General features: G+C 40.6%; 1 protein-coding gene across 1 annotated transcript in view; it reads right to left on the reverse strand.

The window, feature by feature from the left end:
• Nucleotides 1-7,731: 7,731 nt before the first annotated feature.
• The window catches only part of PKDCC (protein kinase domain containing, cytoplasmic), a 73,051-nt gene continuing 60,743 nt past the window's right edge, over nucleotides 7,732-20,039 (reverse strand). The window contains exons 6-7 of the mRNA XM_066595578.1: nucleotides 17,622-17,795; nucleotides 7,732-13,609 (exon numbers count right to left, since the gene is read on the reverse strand). Of these exons, the coding sequence (XP_066451675.1) occupies nucleotides 13,524-13,609; nucleotides 17,622-17,795 (260 nt within the window). The 3' untranslated portion in view covers nucleotides 7,732-13,523. The remainder of the gene's footprint in view (nucleotides 13,610-17,621; nucleotides 17,796-20,039) is intronic.

Raw genomic sequence — 20,039 nt, forward strand, 5'->3', positions numbered from 1 at the left:
CTTATGACTAGAAGGTTGTGAGTTCAATCCCTGAATGTTCAGGTAGCCGGCTCAAGGTTGACTCAGCCTTCCATCCTTCTGAGGTCAGTACAATGAGTACCCAGCTTAAATTACCCCTTTCGGGTAATAAGTTGGTGCTATACAAATAACAAGATACACATCCTGCCTTGGCTCGGCTGAGCGTGTATGTTTTCTCAATGGGAGGAAGTGAGTAAGCCGTGTCAGACTCCTATCGGTGTCTTATCTTCCCCAAGATCTGACATCAGAGAAAACTTGGAGGCCTCATACACATTAGATGTTAGTGGATTTGGTCAATGTTATTTTATTGTGAATGGCCAGCTTTAGAATCATACACTTCCCCTGCAGACTCTGCACAAGGCATAACACAGTGGATCAGTATTGCACAAAGTGTTAATGCAGGATAAAGATATTTCATTCTATATAGTTGAATAATATGGAGAAAAATCTTAAAAACTGTTGATTAGACGTTATAAGTGTAATAGAAAGAGATGCCACCTCTGGGCCTCCTACTATCACCAAGTAACTTGGCCATGCTTCTGAAGCGACACTCCATTATTTGGAAAACAGCCACCACTGCTAACCCCATACACGTCACGATCTCTGTGACGTCATCGGAAGCCCGCAATGTAATCGCGGAGGGTCGACGGGTTGCCATGGCAACAGGACACCAGATACAGGGGTCCTGCTTTGCCATTGCCTATGATCGTTTTACAAGCAATAAGGCATTGCAGTACATAAGTCCTGCAATGCCTTATAATAGCAATAATAGCTTCTATGGATCAGGTCCCCTTCATGGACATAAACACTGTAAAAAAAACAAAAGAAATAATGTAAAAAAAAACATCTAAAAAAAATAATAAAAAAAAACTTTTTTTGATCATTTTCTTCTATTTGTATGAAAAAAAATAAACATTTAAGAAAAACCCCACATATGGGGTATCATCGTGTCCGTAATGACCTGTACTATAAATTGAGCGTACTAAATATCCTGTGCAGTAAAAACTGTAAAAAACAAAGAAAAATGCTTATTTTATTCTTCATTTTACCTCCCAAAAAGCGCAAAAAGTGCAAAAATAATTATAATTCCAAAAAAGGGTTTGTATTGTACAAAAGTGGAAAAACCTAAAAAAATCATGTTTTTGGTATCATTGTAATCGTACTGACCCACAGAAAACATGTATTTTGTTATTAATGCTGTATGATTGACGCTGAAAAAAAAATTAAAAAGCATTGGTAGATTTGATGTGTTTTCTCTCCTTGCTCTTATTGCGTCCTTAAGCCCAAAATAGGCCATGTCCTTAAGGGGTTAAAAGGGAGCCTGCCAGCATCTTTGCATTCATAAAACTGCCTAAACCAGTACAATAATGAAGTCACGTACTTTCAAAGCATATTATTTTTAAACTTTTCAATCAATTCATAACTATAAAAGGAAAGTATAAACTTATGCCACACTCCATGGTAATTCCCAGTGAGTAGTCCGGTGGGTGAGATGCATAGTCTCTGGTGGACTGGCCAGACCATCTCTACTTGCCGGAATATGTCCCCTAATGCTGCCCCTCTCAGGCACTGCGCCGTGGATGACATAGCAGGTAGAGAATAGGCTCTTTTGACTTGAAACACTTTTTTTTGGCTCTATTTAAATAAAAGTTAGTCAATTGTACCAAAAAGTGCTATAAAAATGTTTCTTTGGAGGTCTGTGCCTTTTATCTAGTGTAATACAGTGGATGACATAGGAGACTGCGCATGCACCAGAAGAGCCCAGATCAGCACATGCGCAGTTCATCTGTCCCTTTAGTGGGCACATTCACTAGACTAAACTACACATGTGCCGATCCCACATCCAGATCTGTGATCAGCGGCACTGATTTTGAGCAGCGTGTGGATGACTTCACATATGTCATCCACGTCGTAGTGCCAGAGAGGAATGGTGTTAGAGATCATAGTCCAGTCAGGAGAGTTGGTCAGGCCAGCCCACCAGAAACGGTTTAGCCCACCCACCGGACCACTCACTGGGAATTACCAAGCAGCACAAGAAAAGTTTAAGGCTTCTTATTAAAGGTACGAATTAATCAAAAAGTTTAACAAAGTACATTTTAAAAAGTGCATTATGTCTTTATTTTACCAGTGTTTACTATTATTACAGAAATTTTACTAGGGTCTGCCTGCCTTTACTTCTGCTAAAAGCATGTTACAGGGCTCTGCCTATACTGCTGCCACTTAAATGTTACAGGGGTCTGCCTATACTGCTGCTGCAAAAATGTTACAGGGGTCTGCCTATACTGCTGCCATGTAAAAGTTCCTTTTAGGGCTCTTTCACACGAGTGCATGTGTTTTTACGTTCCCTCATCCGCGCCGTAAATTCGCATGAAGGGACGATCACAGCCTGAGATGATTAGCATTGTATAATTACCATTCACATGAATGGTAGCGAAAAAAATACGTCGCACCCCAGAAAACCCTCACTCGGCATAAATTCTCGGAATGCCTACATAGAGGCACCTGTAAGCTTTTCGCAGCGTTGGACGCTGCTAAAATAACTCCCCCCTCCTTTTTTTCCAGCTCCCATAGGAGTCTTTGGGAGCCGCCGCCATATATCTGCCAAAAGATAAAACCAGAACTATCTTTTTGGCCACCGTGTAAGCGTTGGCGTTTATTTCGGTTGCATATGTTCCATTTTTCACGGTGCAACGTTTTTATGCGTTCACTCCTGTGAACGAATGCATTGGAAACCAATGCCTCAGATGGTTGCGTATACTGGTCAGAAACACTATCTTTTCTCCTTAGGGAGAGCAACTATAAACTAGGTAAGGAGACTCAAATGGCCATGCATGCTCCTCTGGGTAATATGCAAATAAGAGAGATGGAATGAATTCTCCACAGTGCCACCTAGTGAAAGGCAGCATTCCTTCAAGCCAAAGTCAGACTTTTTATACAAGCCTTGTTACAATGACCGGTAATTTCCGGTCATTGTAACAAGGCTAGTATAAAAAGTCTGACTTCGGCTTGAAGGAATGCTGCCTTTCAATAGGTAGCACTGTGGAGGATTTATTCCATCTCCCTTATTTGTATACTGGTCAGGCGTGAATAAAGCCTAATTGTGAGATATACAATTGGTGGGAATGAGACTGGACAATAGAAAGTACTGTTATTTTTAGAAGGTAGCAATGAGCCGCCTATTGCAGGGCCCCTGCCCAGCTCCATTCCTGATTGGGTTATTTAGGAAACCTCCATTTATGACATTGCTATCTCTTTAAAGGGGTTGCCTAGTGGCAAGGATTTTTTTTTTCTTACAGGCTAGCACTGGTGTAAAATAATAATCGGAGCTCTACTCACCAGTTCCATGTATCCACAAATCCAGTGTTTCGTTGCTGCATACTTCCGGGTAGTACCATCACATTCCGTCTAGGCTCATAACCACTATAAGCAATCACTGGCGTTAATGTCGATACCGCTGAGGCCAGTGATTGGCCACAGTAGTCACAAGCTTAGACGGAATGTGACCACTCGACCCAGAATCATGGGGAGTAGAGAGGTCGGGACGTGAGCAGGTGAGTATAGCTTTGGTTATAATTTTACACTTGTGCCAGCCTGTAGGGAAAAAACCGAGTACCAGCTGACAATCCCTTTAAGAACTTTATAGGAGATTGCAATGAAATGTAATCTACTAGAGAAGCATTCCTGGCTTCAGAACCACGAGGGGATTAAATTGTGAATATAAACACACTTATTTCTTAGTTTTGCCTTCATCTTAGCAGTGATACATGAAATTCTCCTTTCACAAGCCTGTAAGATAAACCTGCTGATACATTGGTTCATTGCATGAACGAAATTTATTATGGTTTCTGACACCTCACTAATCAAAACATGTTTCCCCCCTTCACAGCTTCTTGCCAAATCATACGGCTTTGTTTGCTCATGTAACATACGAAATAGAGATTCCAGAGCCAAAATCCATCTGCTGTAAGGTGGGAGTATGGGGGAGGGCCGGGGGTTAGGGAGTCATTCAAAAATATTCAAAAGTAAATGGTTTCCTGCATTTAGGCAAATGCATTTCCCTTAGGATGTCATTAATAATTAGCCGTAGGAATATATGATTTATAGGTATATAATATTTCATCACAGAGCCATGGGTGTAAGCAAAGGGGGGGCAAAGGTGACAGTGGTGGATAAGAAGACAGCAGTACTATAAAATCAATATCCTCGTTTTAGGATTCTTTTACTGTATATTATGATTTTGCATTGGAATCTAGGAGGTCTTTGATTCCGGCTATTGCAGGTGTGTGTTGGCTGTCATAAGATAGCTCAGATCACAACTGTTAACCTTTTAAATGCCGCTGTTAATTCTGACAGCGGCATTTAAATGTCCCGAATAGCTCAGTCGCAATCCGGGTTTCATGGCAGCCTGGGGATGTTTGGAGGCCCCAAAGATGCCATGATTATTTGCCTATTAACACATGCCTGCCAGCATTAATAGGCAACCTGTAACACAGTATAATGCAATACCAAAGTATTGCAATATACTGTTAAAGTGATCAATTGATCGCAAGTTCCAGTTCCCTATGTAGAGTGAAATAAAAAAATGTATTATATTACAAAAAAATATATATTAAAAGTTTTTAAAAAATTTCCAAGCTGTCACATCTAAACATTAAAAAAATTGTAAAAATGATAATGTGTAGTGATGAGCAAGTATACTTGCTAAGGGCAATTGCTCGAGCGAGCATTGCCCTTAGCGAGTACCTGCCTGCTCGAGACAAAAGGTTCGGGTGCCGGTGTCGGGCGGGGAGCTGCCGGGCAGAGCGGGGAGGAACGGAGGGGAGATCTCTCTCTCCCTCTCTTCCCCCCACTCCCCCCTGCTGACTGCCACTACTCACCGCTCCCCCGCGCCGGCATCCGAACCTTTTGTCTCGAGCGGGCAGGTTCTCGCTAAGGGCAATGCTCGCTCGAGCAATTGCCCTTAGCGAGTATGCTCGCTCATCTCTAATAATGTGTATCTGTAAAGGTCCAATTTATTAAATATTGCATTATTACTGGTGAACACTGTCATATAAAAAATATGCAATGCCAAAATTACACATTATATGGTGACGCCATTTCTTAGAAATAATTGAATAAATGCAGTAAAAAGTCTTCTGAACCCCAAAATGATACTAATAAAAACTACAGTTCGCCCTGCAAAAAACAAAGTTATGATTTTTTGAAACTGTCAATGCCAGAACTACCAAATGTGACCTGGACGCAGGAGCAGCAATGACCATTGCTCACTAAAGAGTTGATGTTGTTCAGTTCCAATTGTATGAATTTTATATTGTAATAATTAAAGTGTGTGTGGACTCATTGTGAAGCTGACTGATTTGGCTTCGTGTTACTCCTGAGGGTTGCTCTAAGGGGTCCCGTAGTATTCAACCTTTTATCCCCTTTTGAAGGATCTGGCCATCGTTGCGGGGAACCTCTAGGTTGTTTTTCCCCCGAGTAGCCTCAGTGCAGTGACAACTGGCACAGGCAGGCCAAAAGGCACCTGGGCATGGTAATGAGAGACAGGCAAGGACATAGTCAGTGTAACAGAATGGGGTCAAGTCAGATGGAGTTCATGCAATATGGAAAATCTAGCTGGATGTCCGGTCAGGCGGCAATCTTGACAGGATGTAGTCAGAAAACAGGCATAGTTCAGTGAAACTGGTTGTGCAGGCAAGGAAACCAATTAGTAGATAGATAATCAAAAACATCTTCATTAAGAACACTATGAATCTTCAGCTCAGGCACATTCCAGTGAGGGGGGGGGGGGGCTACCTTAAATAGCCCATAAATGACTGTGATAGGTTGATGACAGGAAAACAAGTATGCATGCTAGCCCTTTAGGAGGTGGGTGTAGCATGCAGGCATCCTACCGGCAGAGGCAGTAATCACAGCAGTAGTGCATTGTCAACCACAGCTGGAGACCATATAAAAGGGTGCTCTAATAGAACGAAATGTAAACAAATGGCCATTAACCCTTTCCAATCCACTGTCTGACGTGTGAAGACATTATGATTTAAGGCTGTACAGCTCCGATGTTGGAAGACGTCCATTGGGGGTTCTCTTACTGTATATTGCCAGCCTCTCTGCTGTCGGAACCTATCCAACGTGTCACCTCATGCAGTACTGGCTTTAGCCAGCATATAGCGCCGTTGTATAACAGCAGAAAAAGAGTAAGCCCCCTACGAAAATCAGGATACAAATTGGATTGGAGAGGGTTAAAGGAAGCCTGACAGCAAAATAGACAAGATAAGGTGCTGCCAAAATTAGCGAAGAGAAGGTGAATCATACAGTACCTTATTTTCATCTGAAAGTGCAGGAATGAAGGAGAGCATGGTCATTTCATGCCCCACTAATGCGATGTATGCAAATTAGCTGCAATCTGTCCAATAGATGGTCTTGCGGTTAGTTGTTTTTTCAGGCTGTGTTTGTTCATTAATCAACAGCCAATCCCCTTGCCTAATTAATGATGTCTACAATTCCTTTGAGCTTCAGATGTCAAGGAGTGGAGTTGTGGATTAATGAGCAGATCAGAAACTTTCGATTAGCTATTATTAGACAAAAAACATTTATAACTTGTAATTTATTTTGTTAATCAGAAGAATTTTCTATATGTTGTTTTAAATGGGTTGTGCCATTCCCAGCTGTTTTACTGCAGCAAGCAGACAGCTCCATACATTAATAGTGGTGTGTGTTGGTACTGCAGACTGAGTCCCACTCACTTCAATAGAACCCAACCTGCAGTACCAACCTGGCCCAGTTGGCAATTTATGGAGCTGTCCTCCAGTGTGACAACTTTACCTATTCCCTACGCTGTATATATGCAGTGCAGCTGGCACATTATTCACATAAACTGGTAACAAAAAGTCTAAAAAATGCAAAAAGTAAACTTAACTGGTATCACCGCGTTCATAAAAGTCCAAGTATAAAACAATTTGTGTTATTTATCCAGCACAGTGAATGCCATAAAAGTAATTCAGAATGACAGAATGACTATATTGTGGCCACCTCACTTCTATAAAAAATGGAATAAAAAGTTATCAAAAAGTCAAATGTACCATAAATAGTCCCAATCAAAAATAACAGTTTGCCCTGCAAAAAAAACACAGCTCCATCAACGGAAAAATGAAAAGAGTTATGGGTCTCAGAACGTGACAACCCAATGGGATTTTTTAAAATATTTTTTTGTAAAAGCTTCAAAACATTAAAAAATCTTTAAAAATATGATATCGTAATTGTAGTGACCTGCAGGGAACACCATAAAACAACCCCCAAAAACTATGGCATAATTGTGGAGGGTGGTAAAGGGGGGGTCTATTCTACCCCCTTTTTTTTTTTTTACGCTTCTCTATATATTATATGGTACATAAAATGGTTCCACTGAAAAAGTACTACTCGACCCACAAAACAACAAGCCCTCATACGGATATATCGACGATCAAATTATAAGCTATGACTCTTGGAAGACAGGGATGAAAATAGAAGAAAGAAAAGAAAACTGGCTATGATGCCAAGGAGTTAAGGCCGAAAAGAGTGGCATCGTTAAGATTTTTAACACATTTTATAATTTATAACATGTAAATATTGTGCTATTTAGAAGAAAAATGTACAAAAATACTATAAAAGAAAAAATAGGAGACGACAATTTTTACAAAACTTTATTTTTTTAGAAAAATAAAAATTTCTAAAGCAGAAGTACAAAAACAATCTGTCTGTACAAATTACAAAACAGTATAATAAATGTCAGTGGCAGCTTTCATTGAAAGCAAATATATTAGATACCAGAAGTACCAATTAAATATAATGACCTTCAGCACCAAACATAACAGTGGTACCACTCAAAGCAACCAAGTAGCTTGCAGCGTTTTCTAAAAAAAATCTAGGAGAATGTAAAACAGCCGTCTTATCAATTGTTATGGGCAATTTCATCACTTTTCTTTTATAAATGTTTCCAATTATGCTTTGCGGAGAATATCTAGTCACTGACTAAGGCCGGGCTCGCATGAGTGTATTGTCGTAATATGCAGGCTGCGAAATATACACACGTGGCAGGCATTGGTATTCAGTGACATTGCGTTCTGGCTGTGTGCCACCTATAGCCATGTACTATTTTGGCGTGTAGGCTTGTGAGCATATTTTGTGCAAGTCGTGGGCACGTCAACATGGCCGCCTATGGCAGATTGGTACAGTGTATTACGTGCGCAAGACTCGCATGCAGAATACGCTGTACTAATACGTTCGTGTGAGCCCAGTCTAAAGGATCTGTTTACACCGATTTATCATTTGACTCGTTTATACAGGCAGATACATGGTTGACTCGTTCAAATGAGAAATTGTTCAGTTATTCACATTCACTTTATAAGTGAATGTGAATGACTGAACGATTGAACAATCGGTATTTAACCCTTTCCAATCCAATGTCGGGCCTGCCCCGATATCATCATTTTCCTCCACAGCTCCGATGTTGGGACAGGCCCGACACTGCCGTGCAGGAGTGCATCTGCACCTGATCATCAGACACATGGGGTGCAGATGCACTCCTGCACTGGTCCTGATCGAGGACCCCTGAGGAGAAGGCAGAAAGGGTTAAAAACCCTTTCTGCCTTTTCCTTTACACATTACATAGCGCTTAATTATCGCTATGTAATGCATGAAGATTCCGGCCGGCGATCATGTGACGGCCGGTGTCACCTCACCCTCAGCAGTCACATGAACACTGAGCCGGGAGCCTGAAGGGAGAATGCGGAAGTAATACTTCCACATTCCCCCCCATGGTGTAGTGACCACTTGCACCCTCCTGAACTGTCAGATCAGGAGGGTGAAGGGAAAACTTATTTTTTCTCATCCATTCTCCCCAGCTCCAATTTATTTGGAGCTGGGGAGAATGAATGAGAAAAAATAAATGGATTGTAAAGGGTTAAACTGAACGATTAGGGAATGAGCCAATGATGATTTTTTTTTATGCCTGCATAAAATAAACGACTAACAAAAAGTGAACAATTTATAGTCTGTCATTCGATCGTTGGCTGCCTTTACACTGAACAATTATCGTTCATTTTCGCTTGTTTGAACGATTTTTTGAACGAGAATCGTTCATGTAAAAGGGCCTTAAATCTAATTGTAGCAAGTAGTAGCCACAAGGACACCTAAAAGTTGTAAAAAAAAAATCTGAATCACCAAAATTCTTAGAAAGTAAATAAAATACCATAGGTTACCAATTATGACAAAAACAGGATCATACAACAATATAAACTCTTAATCAAATAATTTACAAAATGTGAAGGTTTTTGGTTACAAATTAGATTTGACTGTGGACGAGGCATCATATCATTAGGTAGCATTGAAATAAGTTATTGATTAGAACTGGCACATATGTCACATGCAGTAGGGAAGCCATTTTGTTTGGTGAAGTAGCATTTGGCCTACAGCTGTCAATTCATAATACTTAAATAGGTCCATAATACTGTGTCCTGTGGAAGAAGGTATAAAATCAGAGGCATATAGAGGTATAACAGGGTACATACTTCTAACTTGGGACGCTGTACTTTGGAGCTCTAATATGTGAAGGTGCATGATGCCTTACACCAGCTGATTCGGCAATAAGTTGCAATTACGCAAACTACTCTTTTCTCAGAGTAGAGGAGGTTTCGAACCCACTGGGCAAGCAGTAGCACTGTCAAAAACGAAAACCAAACTGCATGGAAATTTATTAACTAGAGATGAGCGAGCACCCAAATGCTCGGGTCCGCATTATTCGAGTCGAGCTTTTCGTAAAATTCGAGAGCTCTACTCGAGTAACGAACCCCATTGACTACAATGGGAGACTCGAGCATTTTTGTATGTGGGATGCCAGGTCCCGAGCATTTTTTTCCCTTGGTTGGTGTATTCTCTCTCTCTCTCCCTGCCAGACAAAAAAAATTTGCCATTGACGTGCATTGCGTCGCGGCAGGGAGGGGCCAAAACAGGCACGTCACAGCGGGGAGGAGCCAAAAACTGGGGCGGGGTCGAACATGGCTTGATGCTCATTCGAGTAACGAGCCCCATCGAGTATGCTATTACTCAAACGAGCATCAAGCTTGGCAGAGTATGTTCGCTCAACTCTGGTAGTAACGCAACTAGGGCACAAGGTGCCAAGTGCATTGGGTGCTTATTTTGGTCAATATGAGTTTTAGGTATAAAATGGTTTCCTCTCCTGTGTGTTTTTGGCAGGCACAGTTGCACAAACAACAATACTCTTTAGTTTGAAAAGATCAATTCTTTTGAAAGATCAACCATTAGTTTTCTGGCCATTCATCATATATGGTTGGCATAGAAGAAAACGTTGGTCTGGCTTTTTTTGGAGCCATTTAAGCTTTAGACACATATAGTACATATAAAGTGTACGGGGACGGGGAAACATCCAGACTAATCAGAATATTAATTTTATCAGACATCAATAAGTTACAAGTACAGTACAAAAATGGGTTTGTGTCTAAAACAATTAAACTACTCTGAAATTCTTTTATATTCTTGGATACTTAACATTTTTACATTTTTTAATATAAGATGAGTGCACGTGTGTGCATAGCTACTGTTAGTATACTAGTTCTGCCAAAGTTCTAATCTAAGAAAATGTAAAGTCATTCTTTTTTATATTTTGTGAGGTAAGTGTTATATTTGGTCATGAGTATTTTATGTTATTTTCCACTTAAAGGGGCTGTCTTACTTGCAGAACCCCTTGTCTCATGCAGCATAAGAGTATATGGACATTATAGATGGAGGGTCCCCCAACTGCATAAACCCCAGCTTACACTTTGGAAAACTGAACTCAATTCAGTTGGTTTTCTGTTGAGTTTTAATTACAGATTTAACACAACAATTAATTATATGGCTACCCATTCATTTAATGGCACCGTGTCCCCTTTAACATTCTTACACTTAAGGCCCATTTACATGCAACAATTAGCACTCAAAATTCGTTCAAACAAGGGAATATGAGAGATAATCGTTGCATGTAAACTCTGCTATCGTTCACTCTTCAGCTGAACAATGATTTTAAGGTGAGCTTAAAGTCCATCGTTCAGCCGTAGAGAAATAACAGGGACTGCTCGATGTGTTCTGCATGGCAGTCGGAGATTACATTTTATTGTGCTCTGCAAACAGCTCCAGAGGCCCTTTTACATGCAAATGAAGCTGATAAAGTATTAATGGACATTAGTGTCCATTAACACTTTAGGCAAAACGATTGCTAAAACTGTCAATCTTTCAATCGTTTGAAAGACTGTCCTTGCGTTTAAATGGGCCTTTAGCTTAACCCAGCCATATCAGCTGAGCACTAGAGGTTTGATAAAAGAGACCCATGGAGATCAGTTGATTCTAAGAAGGTATGGTCTAGATGGGACAACCGCTTTAGCTTACACCTATCAGAGGGTCTTTTATATTTGGTTCAAAACTGGAAAGGCATATATGTTTTTGGTACAATATTGGTGTTTACTTTGGTATGTATAAAATTGATGTCTTGGCTCTAATTTTGTTTGTTTTTGTTGGCATTTTTAAGTAGTAAACCACAAACTTTGTACATCTTTCATTGTAGAAGTCCATTTTTATGTTTTTAGTGAGGTACTTTCTTAAAACAAAGCTTGACCATATGGCTTAGAGAAAGAAAGAGAAAGAGAGTGAGGAAATCATATGGCTATAAGTAGAAAATGTCTAAACAAAAATGCACAATTTATAGTATTCTCTATAACGTTCTATGAAGTTTTTGCTGATTGTGAGTGTTGTGCCAGTATTTTTTTCCCAAATATACCAAAATGTGTGATATATTCAAATTATTCATTAAATTTATTAAAGGTTTTCCGGGACTAAGACTATCAGATTGGTGGGGATTCACTTCCTTTACTGATCAGATTTTGAAGAGGCCACAGGGCTCAAGCTTCTTCTTAAGCATGACAGCACATTTATTAGTCAGATGGCCTGAAAGAAGCTTAGTCCAATTTAAGTAAATTCAGTCTCCCTCTACAATGTATTGTACCTGGTATGCACTGAAGTGGTCACAGCAGACCCCACAATCTGATATTGATTACCTATTCGGAGGATAGTTCATTAATATATCAGTCTTGGAAAAACCCTTTAATTCAAGGTAAAATTGCAAAATCCTTAACTATAGACTATGCTTAGGGATGAATGGCAAAAAACATTTTTTTTTACTCGAATCAGTTAAAACCAGATGCTTTCGGCAAGAAGACAGAGAGATGGACATACTTAGCAGCCAAGAGCAGGGCAAGACATGCATTAGGAAGAAAGAAACAAGAGGAATGAAGAGGATACAATTATTAGGAGGAGAACGACAAGTGAGAAACCTGTATTAGGTAGCAGCAACTTGTATTACCTTGTATGACCAACTGCTTGTTAATGAGCCTGAGCCTACAGAACCAATTGGTTTTCTATGGAAAATTGCTTTTTAGTGCAATTTTTTAGTTCTGAAAGTTTTGAACATGCTGGATGGTGTTGAGTGAACCCAAACCAACCTTTAAGTAAAGTTCTACCTGAAACAGGGATCTATTGGTTTTGGTTCGCTCAACATTAGCTATGAACACTGCTATATAACACTGTCTAAGAGCTATATAAGCCGTGTATAACACTCTCAGTGTTATAGGGTGTTTTTATGACTTTTAGATAATGTTATGCACTAATTTTAGGGGTTTGGGTGAACATCTGGTTCAGTTTGAACTAATTCAGGCAAACAGGCCCAACTTTTCAAAAGTTTGCTTATTACTAGTGTTGGCTATTACATATTCCATCAAATTCTGATTGGTGGGAATTTTATACCTAGCCTTCCTGAATTCTTGAGTCTTATTGTATACTTGCTAGGTATCCTCAACAGCTAAGAGTTTTTCCTCTAGGTTGCATTTGATGAGCACTAGTAACCTAGCATAAAATCTTTTGAGTCTCTGAACCATGTGACCCATGTAATAGTTTTATACCTCTTTGGAAGTCTTGAAACATATAAGGTATGGCTTTGTTTTGGTAGAATCCTCATGGATTGACATCTTAAATTAAGATGTTTTATAATTAAAATCTCATAATTTACAATTAAACTAACACACAATTAAAACATAACAAATAATTACTCATCCCTGTAGAAAAAAAGGAAATATTATACACTGGACACAAATTGCCAGTGTACCATTGGACAGTCACACAGATTGTAAAGCCAGCAGCCTACTGACATTGGTGTGCAGGAATCAATCCAAATGTCATTTTTCTTCACCGCAGAAACAGCACTATATACAGTTTAAAGATAATCACCATATCCACCATCTTCATTTCTAACAGTGTATCACATTTTTGTCTTTTAAATCACATTTTTTTTTCTAAATTGCTGAATTATTGCACATCCATCCTGGTAAATTCAGGTAAATTTGAATAGCACTCTAGAAATTAGAATGAATATTAGTGCATTTTCCCAATTCAATCCATGGCAAATGACTTTAATAGAATCACTTTGGTCAAACTGTCATTTTCAGGTAGGTTATTTTGCTTTGATCAGCCGTAAAATTTCTTGAGCCTGCTTTGAAGAAAATAAGTTGTCGCCCTAAAAGGAGAAGAGAAAAAAAAATAAAAAAATTGTAAAAATGTTGTACAATATTTTTAGACGGATAAACAAATCATATTTTGGCTACAGTGTATAATTCTGCCGAACCCCTGAAGGAATGCCACCGTCCCTTTCTTGCGCTGATTTGTGGGGGTCCTGTAGTTTTTATTGCACATATGCAGAATGCTATAGAGGAAGCCTGTCATTTTGAACATGAAGTCTGATGTGAAAGGGAAATGTGATTGCTGCAGCCAATCACTGACCACATGGTGTTCACCTGTTACAACCACTGATTGGCTGAAGTGGTCACATGTCCATGGCAACAAGGATCAGAAAAGCCAGTGATTGGTTGTAGATGTTTCATGTTTGTGTCCATAGAGACTATGTAAAGCATCCTGTTGGGAGTTGTGGGGGTTTGTTAGGTTTAGTATTACTTTTTTATTATTTTAAGCCATTCTAAACATTTTTTTTTATCATTTTGGCCAGCTAAGAAAATCAATAATGTAATAATTGCAGAAATGTACTAGTCCATTCGCCAACACTTAGAACCAATAACTACAATGTCACAACCAGAACAAATTGATTTAGCAGGAGGGTTGGGGCTGTTGTTGCTAGGGCAGTAATTATCTTATGTGCGCCAGTCTTGAGTGTAATAAAGTGAATGTGGCTGTACTATAATATCAAACAGAGCTTAGACAAGAGTGGTGCTGTTTCTAAAAAGAAACTGTAGACCCTTGTTTCTAATCTTAGATAACCCCTTAAATAATCCCCTTCACTCTTCAGGCACTACAAGCCACTTGAGAAATCTAGAAAATTCAATGGTCTATGGAAGCTTTTTCAAAGCTTTATTAATTCCTTTTAGAAGGAACAAATCATATAATAAAATAGGTTTAAACGCATTAGAATTGGAAGACTTTCTGGATTAAGGGTTCAGTCAGATGAGCGTTTTTGTACACGCATCTAGGTGCGAGAAACGCATTCGCAAAATGCATGTTTAAAATTTGCATGACTGAAGCGGCAGATGTGTTTTTAAATTCGAACTTGTGCGGTCACATGATGGCAAAATTCACGCATAAATGTGCAGTTCCATCGCTGTCCCCTGCTGCAGTTGTGACAGCTGCAGCAAGGGATTCCTTGGATGTAAAACCCCTTGATGATGTCACATCCAGGGGTTTCACCTTGTTGTCGATGGGGCCGGCGGCAACAGCGTCGGCCCCATTGAAAACATAGGGAGAAGACTGCAATCCTCTGCCACAGCTGTGGCGGTGAATCCCTTCATCCCTGTGGGGAGTCTCCTCATCACTGAACACTCTGACAGCACTGTCACAGTGTTCAGTGACAAGGGGACTCCCTGTGGGGATGAAGATTTCCCCTCCCACATCTGGCGGCACTGTTGCCGCCCCATTGAAAGCAATTGGATGGAGACAACCCCTGCAGGGATTTAAGGGAAAGGGATTGAAATATAAGCCCTCCCCTGAAAACATGCCCTAGCTGCTTGAAAAAATATAAATAAATAATATATCACCTTTCTGGCGCTGTCCAGCTCCAGCGCATTTTCTCCCTGGCTCAACTGCACTGTTCTAAAGCATTTTCTTCTGGCTGGGGATTTAAAAAACCCCGCCTCCTGAAAGTGCTGCCTCTGGTTGGCTGAGGCTGTGACCAATCAGAAGTAAACTGTTACCTACAACTTCCAGCGTGCATAGAACTAAGATTTCTTCCAGGCATGACTTACTTCTGCACACTCCCCCCATCCTACTGATGCTACCTATAATGCACTTCTCATTGTCCATCTACAGAAATATTATACCCACTGTGGTTACCGCTATGTATTATTCCTCTCAGTATAGTCCCACTAAGTAATAGTGCCCTTGCTGTGGCCCCAATCATTAATAGTGACCCCACTGTGGTCCCACTAAATAATAAGGCCACCTCAGGTCCTGTGAGTGTGTGTATATGTGTAAAGGAGATGTTGTGTGCTCTACTAGTGGCTGCAGTTTTAGAAGTGGGGGCCAGACGGCCCAAAACATGAGCTGGGGGGTCAGGCCCTTAGTACCCATACACACACTAAAATTAATGAAAATGGACAATTTCAACCAAAAACGATTACAACAAACGATCATTTTAGCCAATTGAGGATACACCCTCATTGTCTGCATAGAAGTCATCCACATTTTACAATTTCATCCAAAAGTCTGTAAAAGAACATTTCCTTCACTCAGTGTCATTAAACATGTAGGGCCAATTTAAACAAATGCATGCCTGAAAAACGCAAGTCAATCGGGATTCAGCACTTTGTATTATGCTCATGCAAATATAAATATATATGCGTCTATACGCCCATGTGAATGGGCTCTAAGGGCTCAGTCACACGGGCGTTTATTGCCGCGATTTGCGCATGCGTCCGGCAATTTTTTAAAACCATTGCTTTGCAATGGTATCGGACACATGAGCGCTTTTTATGCGCTCGTCCGATAAATTAGAGAACAGAAATCGCAGATCGCACCTATCTGCGATCTGCGATTCCTGTTCTCTTCTCTATATGCGCTCAATGGGGCCGGCGGCAGCAGCGCCGACCCCAATGAGAACATATAGAAGACAAATCATTCTTCTCTGCCACAGCTGGAACAGCTGTGGCAGAGAAGAACGATGTTTGCCCATTGAATTCAATGGAGCGGCAATACAGCCGCTCCATTGAAAGCAATGGGCTGCCGGCGTGCGCGGGGTTAATTGTCGGGAAGGGGTTAAATATATAACCCCTTTCCTGCAATGCATCCTGAAAAGTGAAAAAAAAAAAAAAAAAGGATGTACTCACCTGCTCCCGGCAGCCTGAGATCCCCGCGGCCGTCCTGCAGTGGGTGTGAAGGGGGTGTGACTCAGGCTTGCCCCTGATTGGCTCAGCCTGAGCCAATCAGAGGCTGATCTCAGTCACACCCATTCATGAATTCATGAATGGGTGTGACTGAGACTTGCTTCTGATTGGCTCAGCGCTGAGCCAATCAGGTGCAAGCCTGAGTCACACCCCCTTCACACCCACTGCAGGACGGCCGCGGGGATCTCAGGCTGCCAGGAGCAGGTAAGTACATACATTTTTTTTATTTTTTCACTTTTCAGGATGCATTGCTGGGAAGGGGGTTATATATTTAACCCCTTCCCGACAATTCATCCCACACTCGCCCGCAGCGCTTGCATTCAATGGAGCCGCTGTATTGCCGTCTCCATTGAATGCAATGCGCTGGACAGCTCCGGCCCGTTTCTAATGAAACGCGGCTAGGAGCAGATTTTCGGGCGATTTTTGGGCCGATTTTTCGGCGCCGGTCACGCGATTTGCGCATGCGCATCCGTCATGCGATGCGCAAATCGCGTGAAAAAACGCCCGTGTGACTAAGGCCTAAGACTGTGAAGGCAAGCAGCTTCAGTCACTAGAAGGCCTACTATGTAGTTTGCTTTATAATCTGAGGCATTATTTTTGTCATTTAGCCTCCAAGTAACCTGTATTTGCAAAGTATATTTAGGTTTGCTATAGTTACTACATATTGGCATTCATAAAACCAGGCTTTTTATCCAATGTAGAACCAGACATAATTACTTTCTTGTACTCAGGTGCTGAGATCAGCTGGCTTTCTGCGTAGTTTCTATTACACAATCAATCCTTCTTCACATCCATTTCAACCTATCTTTCAGTAAAATGTTGTATGTTTTTGTTCCCAAGATACTTCTGTCTGATCCAATGACTGTTGAACTGGGCATCAACTCCATAGTCTGCATCCAAGTCAATGACTTCTACAGTGACATGGAGGAATTCTCACCTTTTCTTGTTCAGCTGCTCGACTTTTTATGTCCAATGTTTTTGATTTTCAAACTAACTCATGCCTACAATATTCTACAATTGGATTGTATCTTGTTCAGTTCTGTCTAGGAAGTTTTAACACAACCCTACTGAGAAATTCAAGCAAAATCAATGCAACAAGATCTACAAAGTCCAACAGAGAGACAGAAATAAATATAGAATTACCAGTCCAGGTTGTCTGATTAGCCCATATAAAAGCTTTACACTGCGAATGGCTTTCACAAACTTCTATGGCTTCATTGATATCAAACACGGAAAGTAGACATCCATTGTGGTGGTAAGATGGCCAACATCTGTAGTCTTCTTCAAGTATCGAAACATCTTTCACTTGCCTGTATTCTGAATGAAACAAAACAAGAGTTATTAACTTTGGTTCATGTTATAAACTCTACAAATACAAAGATGTAACTTACTGAATATTTCACATAGACAATCAAGGTGCGTATGTATATATATACAAGATATATATGAGACATTTGGCAAAAATTGGTAATAATTGCCAGCATTATATGGTAACTGTTGACAGATTAACAAGACTATGGGTTTCCATAAAATGTAATAGCTGTAGAATCTTTAAGTTGACTACTAATTCACCCTACACCCCATACACCACCATATACCTGTACATTCAGCTCAGTTGAGCATGCACATGTTCTGAATGTAGAGAGGTAAGAAAGATACTTTCATTTATTAACCAAACCTGAGCTCCCCCCATCAACCTGCATACTTGGCTGAGCGTGCATGTGTTCTTAGTGGGTAGAGAAGATTACATGTAATCGTTGGATAGCGCAAAACTGAACAGTAATCATTCAGTGTAAATATGCCCAACAATTGAGCCATCATTCATCGTTCAATTCATTCAGGGCTTAGTCACACGAGCGCATCGGCGCCCGTGTTACTGCATGAAGAAGACGGCCGCACTTCAGGATGGACGTCTCTCTGCAGCGCTGGAAGAAAGAACACATGACCGACAATGGAGCCGGTCACATGTTCTTTCTTCCGGTGGTCCGGAGATTCGTCCGCAGCGGCAGTGCGGCCGTCTTTTAGTGCAGGAACACGGGCGCCGATGACTAAGTCCTCAAGCATAATAACTTGACGATATAATCAGCCCATGTAAACAGGTAGTTGTTCGTTTATGAATGGTCTGTTTACTATAAATGTCGGCGGATGGCCGGAAGAGATCGCCATTGTGTTCCTCCTCCATTCAGTGAGCGATATTGTTCCTTTGTGAAAGCACAGAAGTGATAATCATGATGATGATTGTCGGGTGCTTAAAGCAGCTCTCCAGGCTGGGACAAAAAAAAAAATAATGGCCACACACTTCGCTGACTACCAAACTCATACCGTGCATTAGTATGCATTGGTAGTCCAAGTCTGCTCATGTGGGCAGCACTAGTTAATCAAATCAGGTGCAGTGTCTTAGACATTTAAGAGCATGGTCAAGCTGTTCTTTTTATTACCTAGCTAGTATGGCATAGGCTGACTACTTCCAAGACAAAATAGTTCTTTAAGGCGCCCATACACATTAAACTAAAGTTGACGAAAATTGATGATTTCAAACAAAACAACTGTTCATTAGATGAAATGTAACAATGAACAATCCTTTTAGCCAACCAATGAGAGACTGTCATCGCCTGGAAAGAAGTTGGTCACATTTGAAATCTTCATCCGTCAGTCGGAGAAAAGACCTTCTGTTCAAAGAACGATCTTCTGGGCATGAACGATCTTTCATCAAAAGAACGTTCCCAGAAACATCTATCGTTTCCTCTCCAGTGTCATTGAACATGTATAGCCAGTTTTAACAACCTTGGCGGCCAGTATGGACTAAAATGTGTATGGCTGCATCTGAGTAATGAACGTTCACCAGATCCTTCAATGGTTGTTCAGTTAGCAACCAACGTCTAATGTTTAGAGCCAGCTTTAGACATGCATAATAAATTAACACGAGCTTCAATTTACCCAAAGACCTGCCATTAGCTCTAGATATCTTAATACTGGGCAAACAACCCAAGGGTGAATAAGGCTGCAATTAGTTTTCACTGGTCGATAAGTATGTACGCTCTACCACTTGATAAAAGCAAAATGAATGGCCAAAGCCGGGCCCGCGAAAGCAATCACAGCTGCTTCAGAGCAGCACGGTCTTAATTTTTGATGTAACGAAGCAACACATTCACTAGACTCTCTTAATTAACTGGAAAATCCTAAGATTCCCATTAATAGATCATGATTAGGACTACACGGAATATGTCACTTAGTTTCCTCACCCTCCTTTTCTGTACTGACTAATATATTACCAGCCGGTCTTGGCTGCCGTTCAGTCTCAGATGGAATTAAAAGCCACCCTCTTGTTCCCTGTTCACAGCTCCTTCAAGTTTCCCGGCCATCACTGAGCTTCCTTTATTTTCCTGCAACCATCAGTGAATTAATCACTTTTAAATATAACAACTTAGCTCATTTATACTCATGCGATTTAGTTGTAATAACTCAGTCGGAGGATTCATGTATTTCTATTGCATGTAACATGCGCCATGCAAACTACACAGCTAGGAGTTGTGCAAAGCCTAAGTAAATAGTGAGTTATGC

This window comes from Eleutherodactylus coqui, chromosome 3 (genome assembly GCF_035609145.1).
Source record: "Eleutherodactylus coqui strain aEleCoq1 chromosome 3, aEleCoq1.hap1, whole genome shotgun sequence".
NCBI classification, from domain to species: Eukaryota; Metazoa; Chordata; class Amphibia; order Anura; family Eleutherodactylidae; genus Eleutherodactylus; species Eleutherodactylus coqui.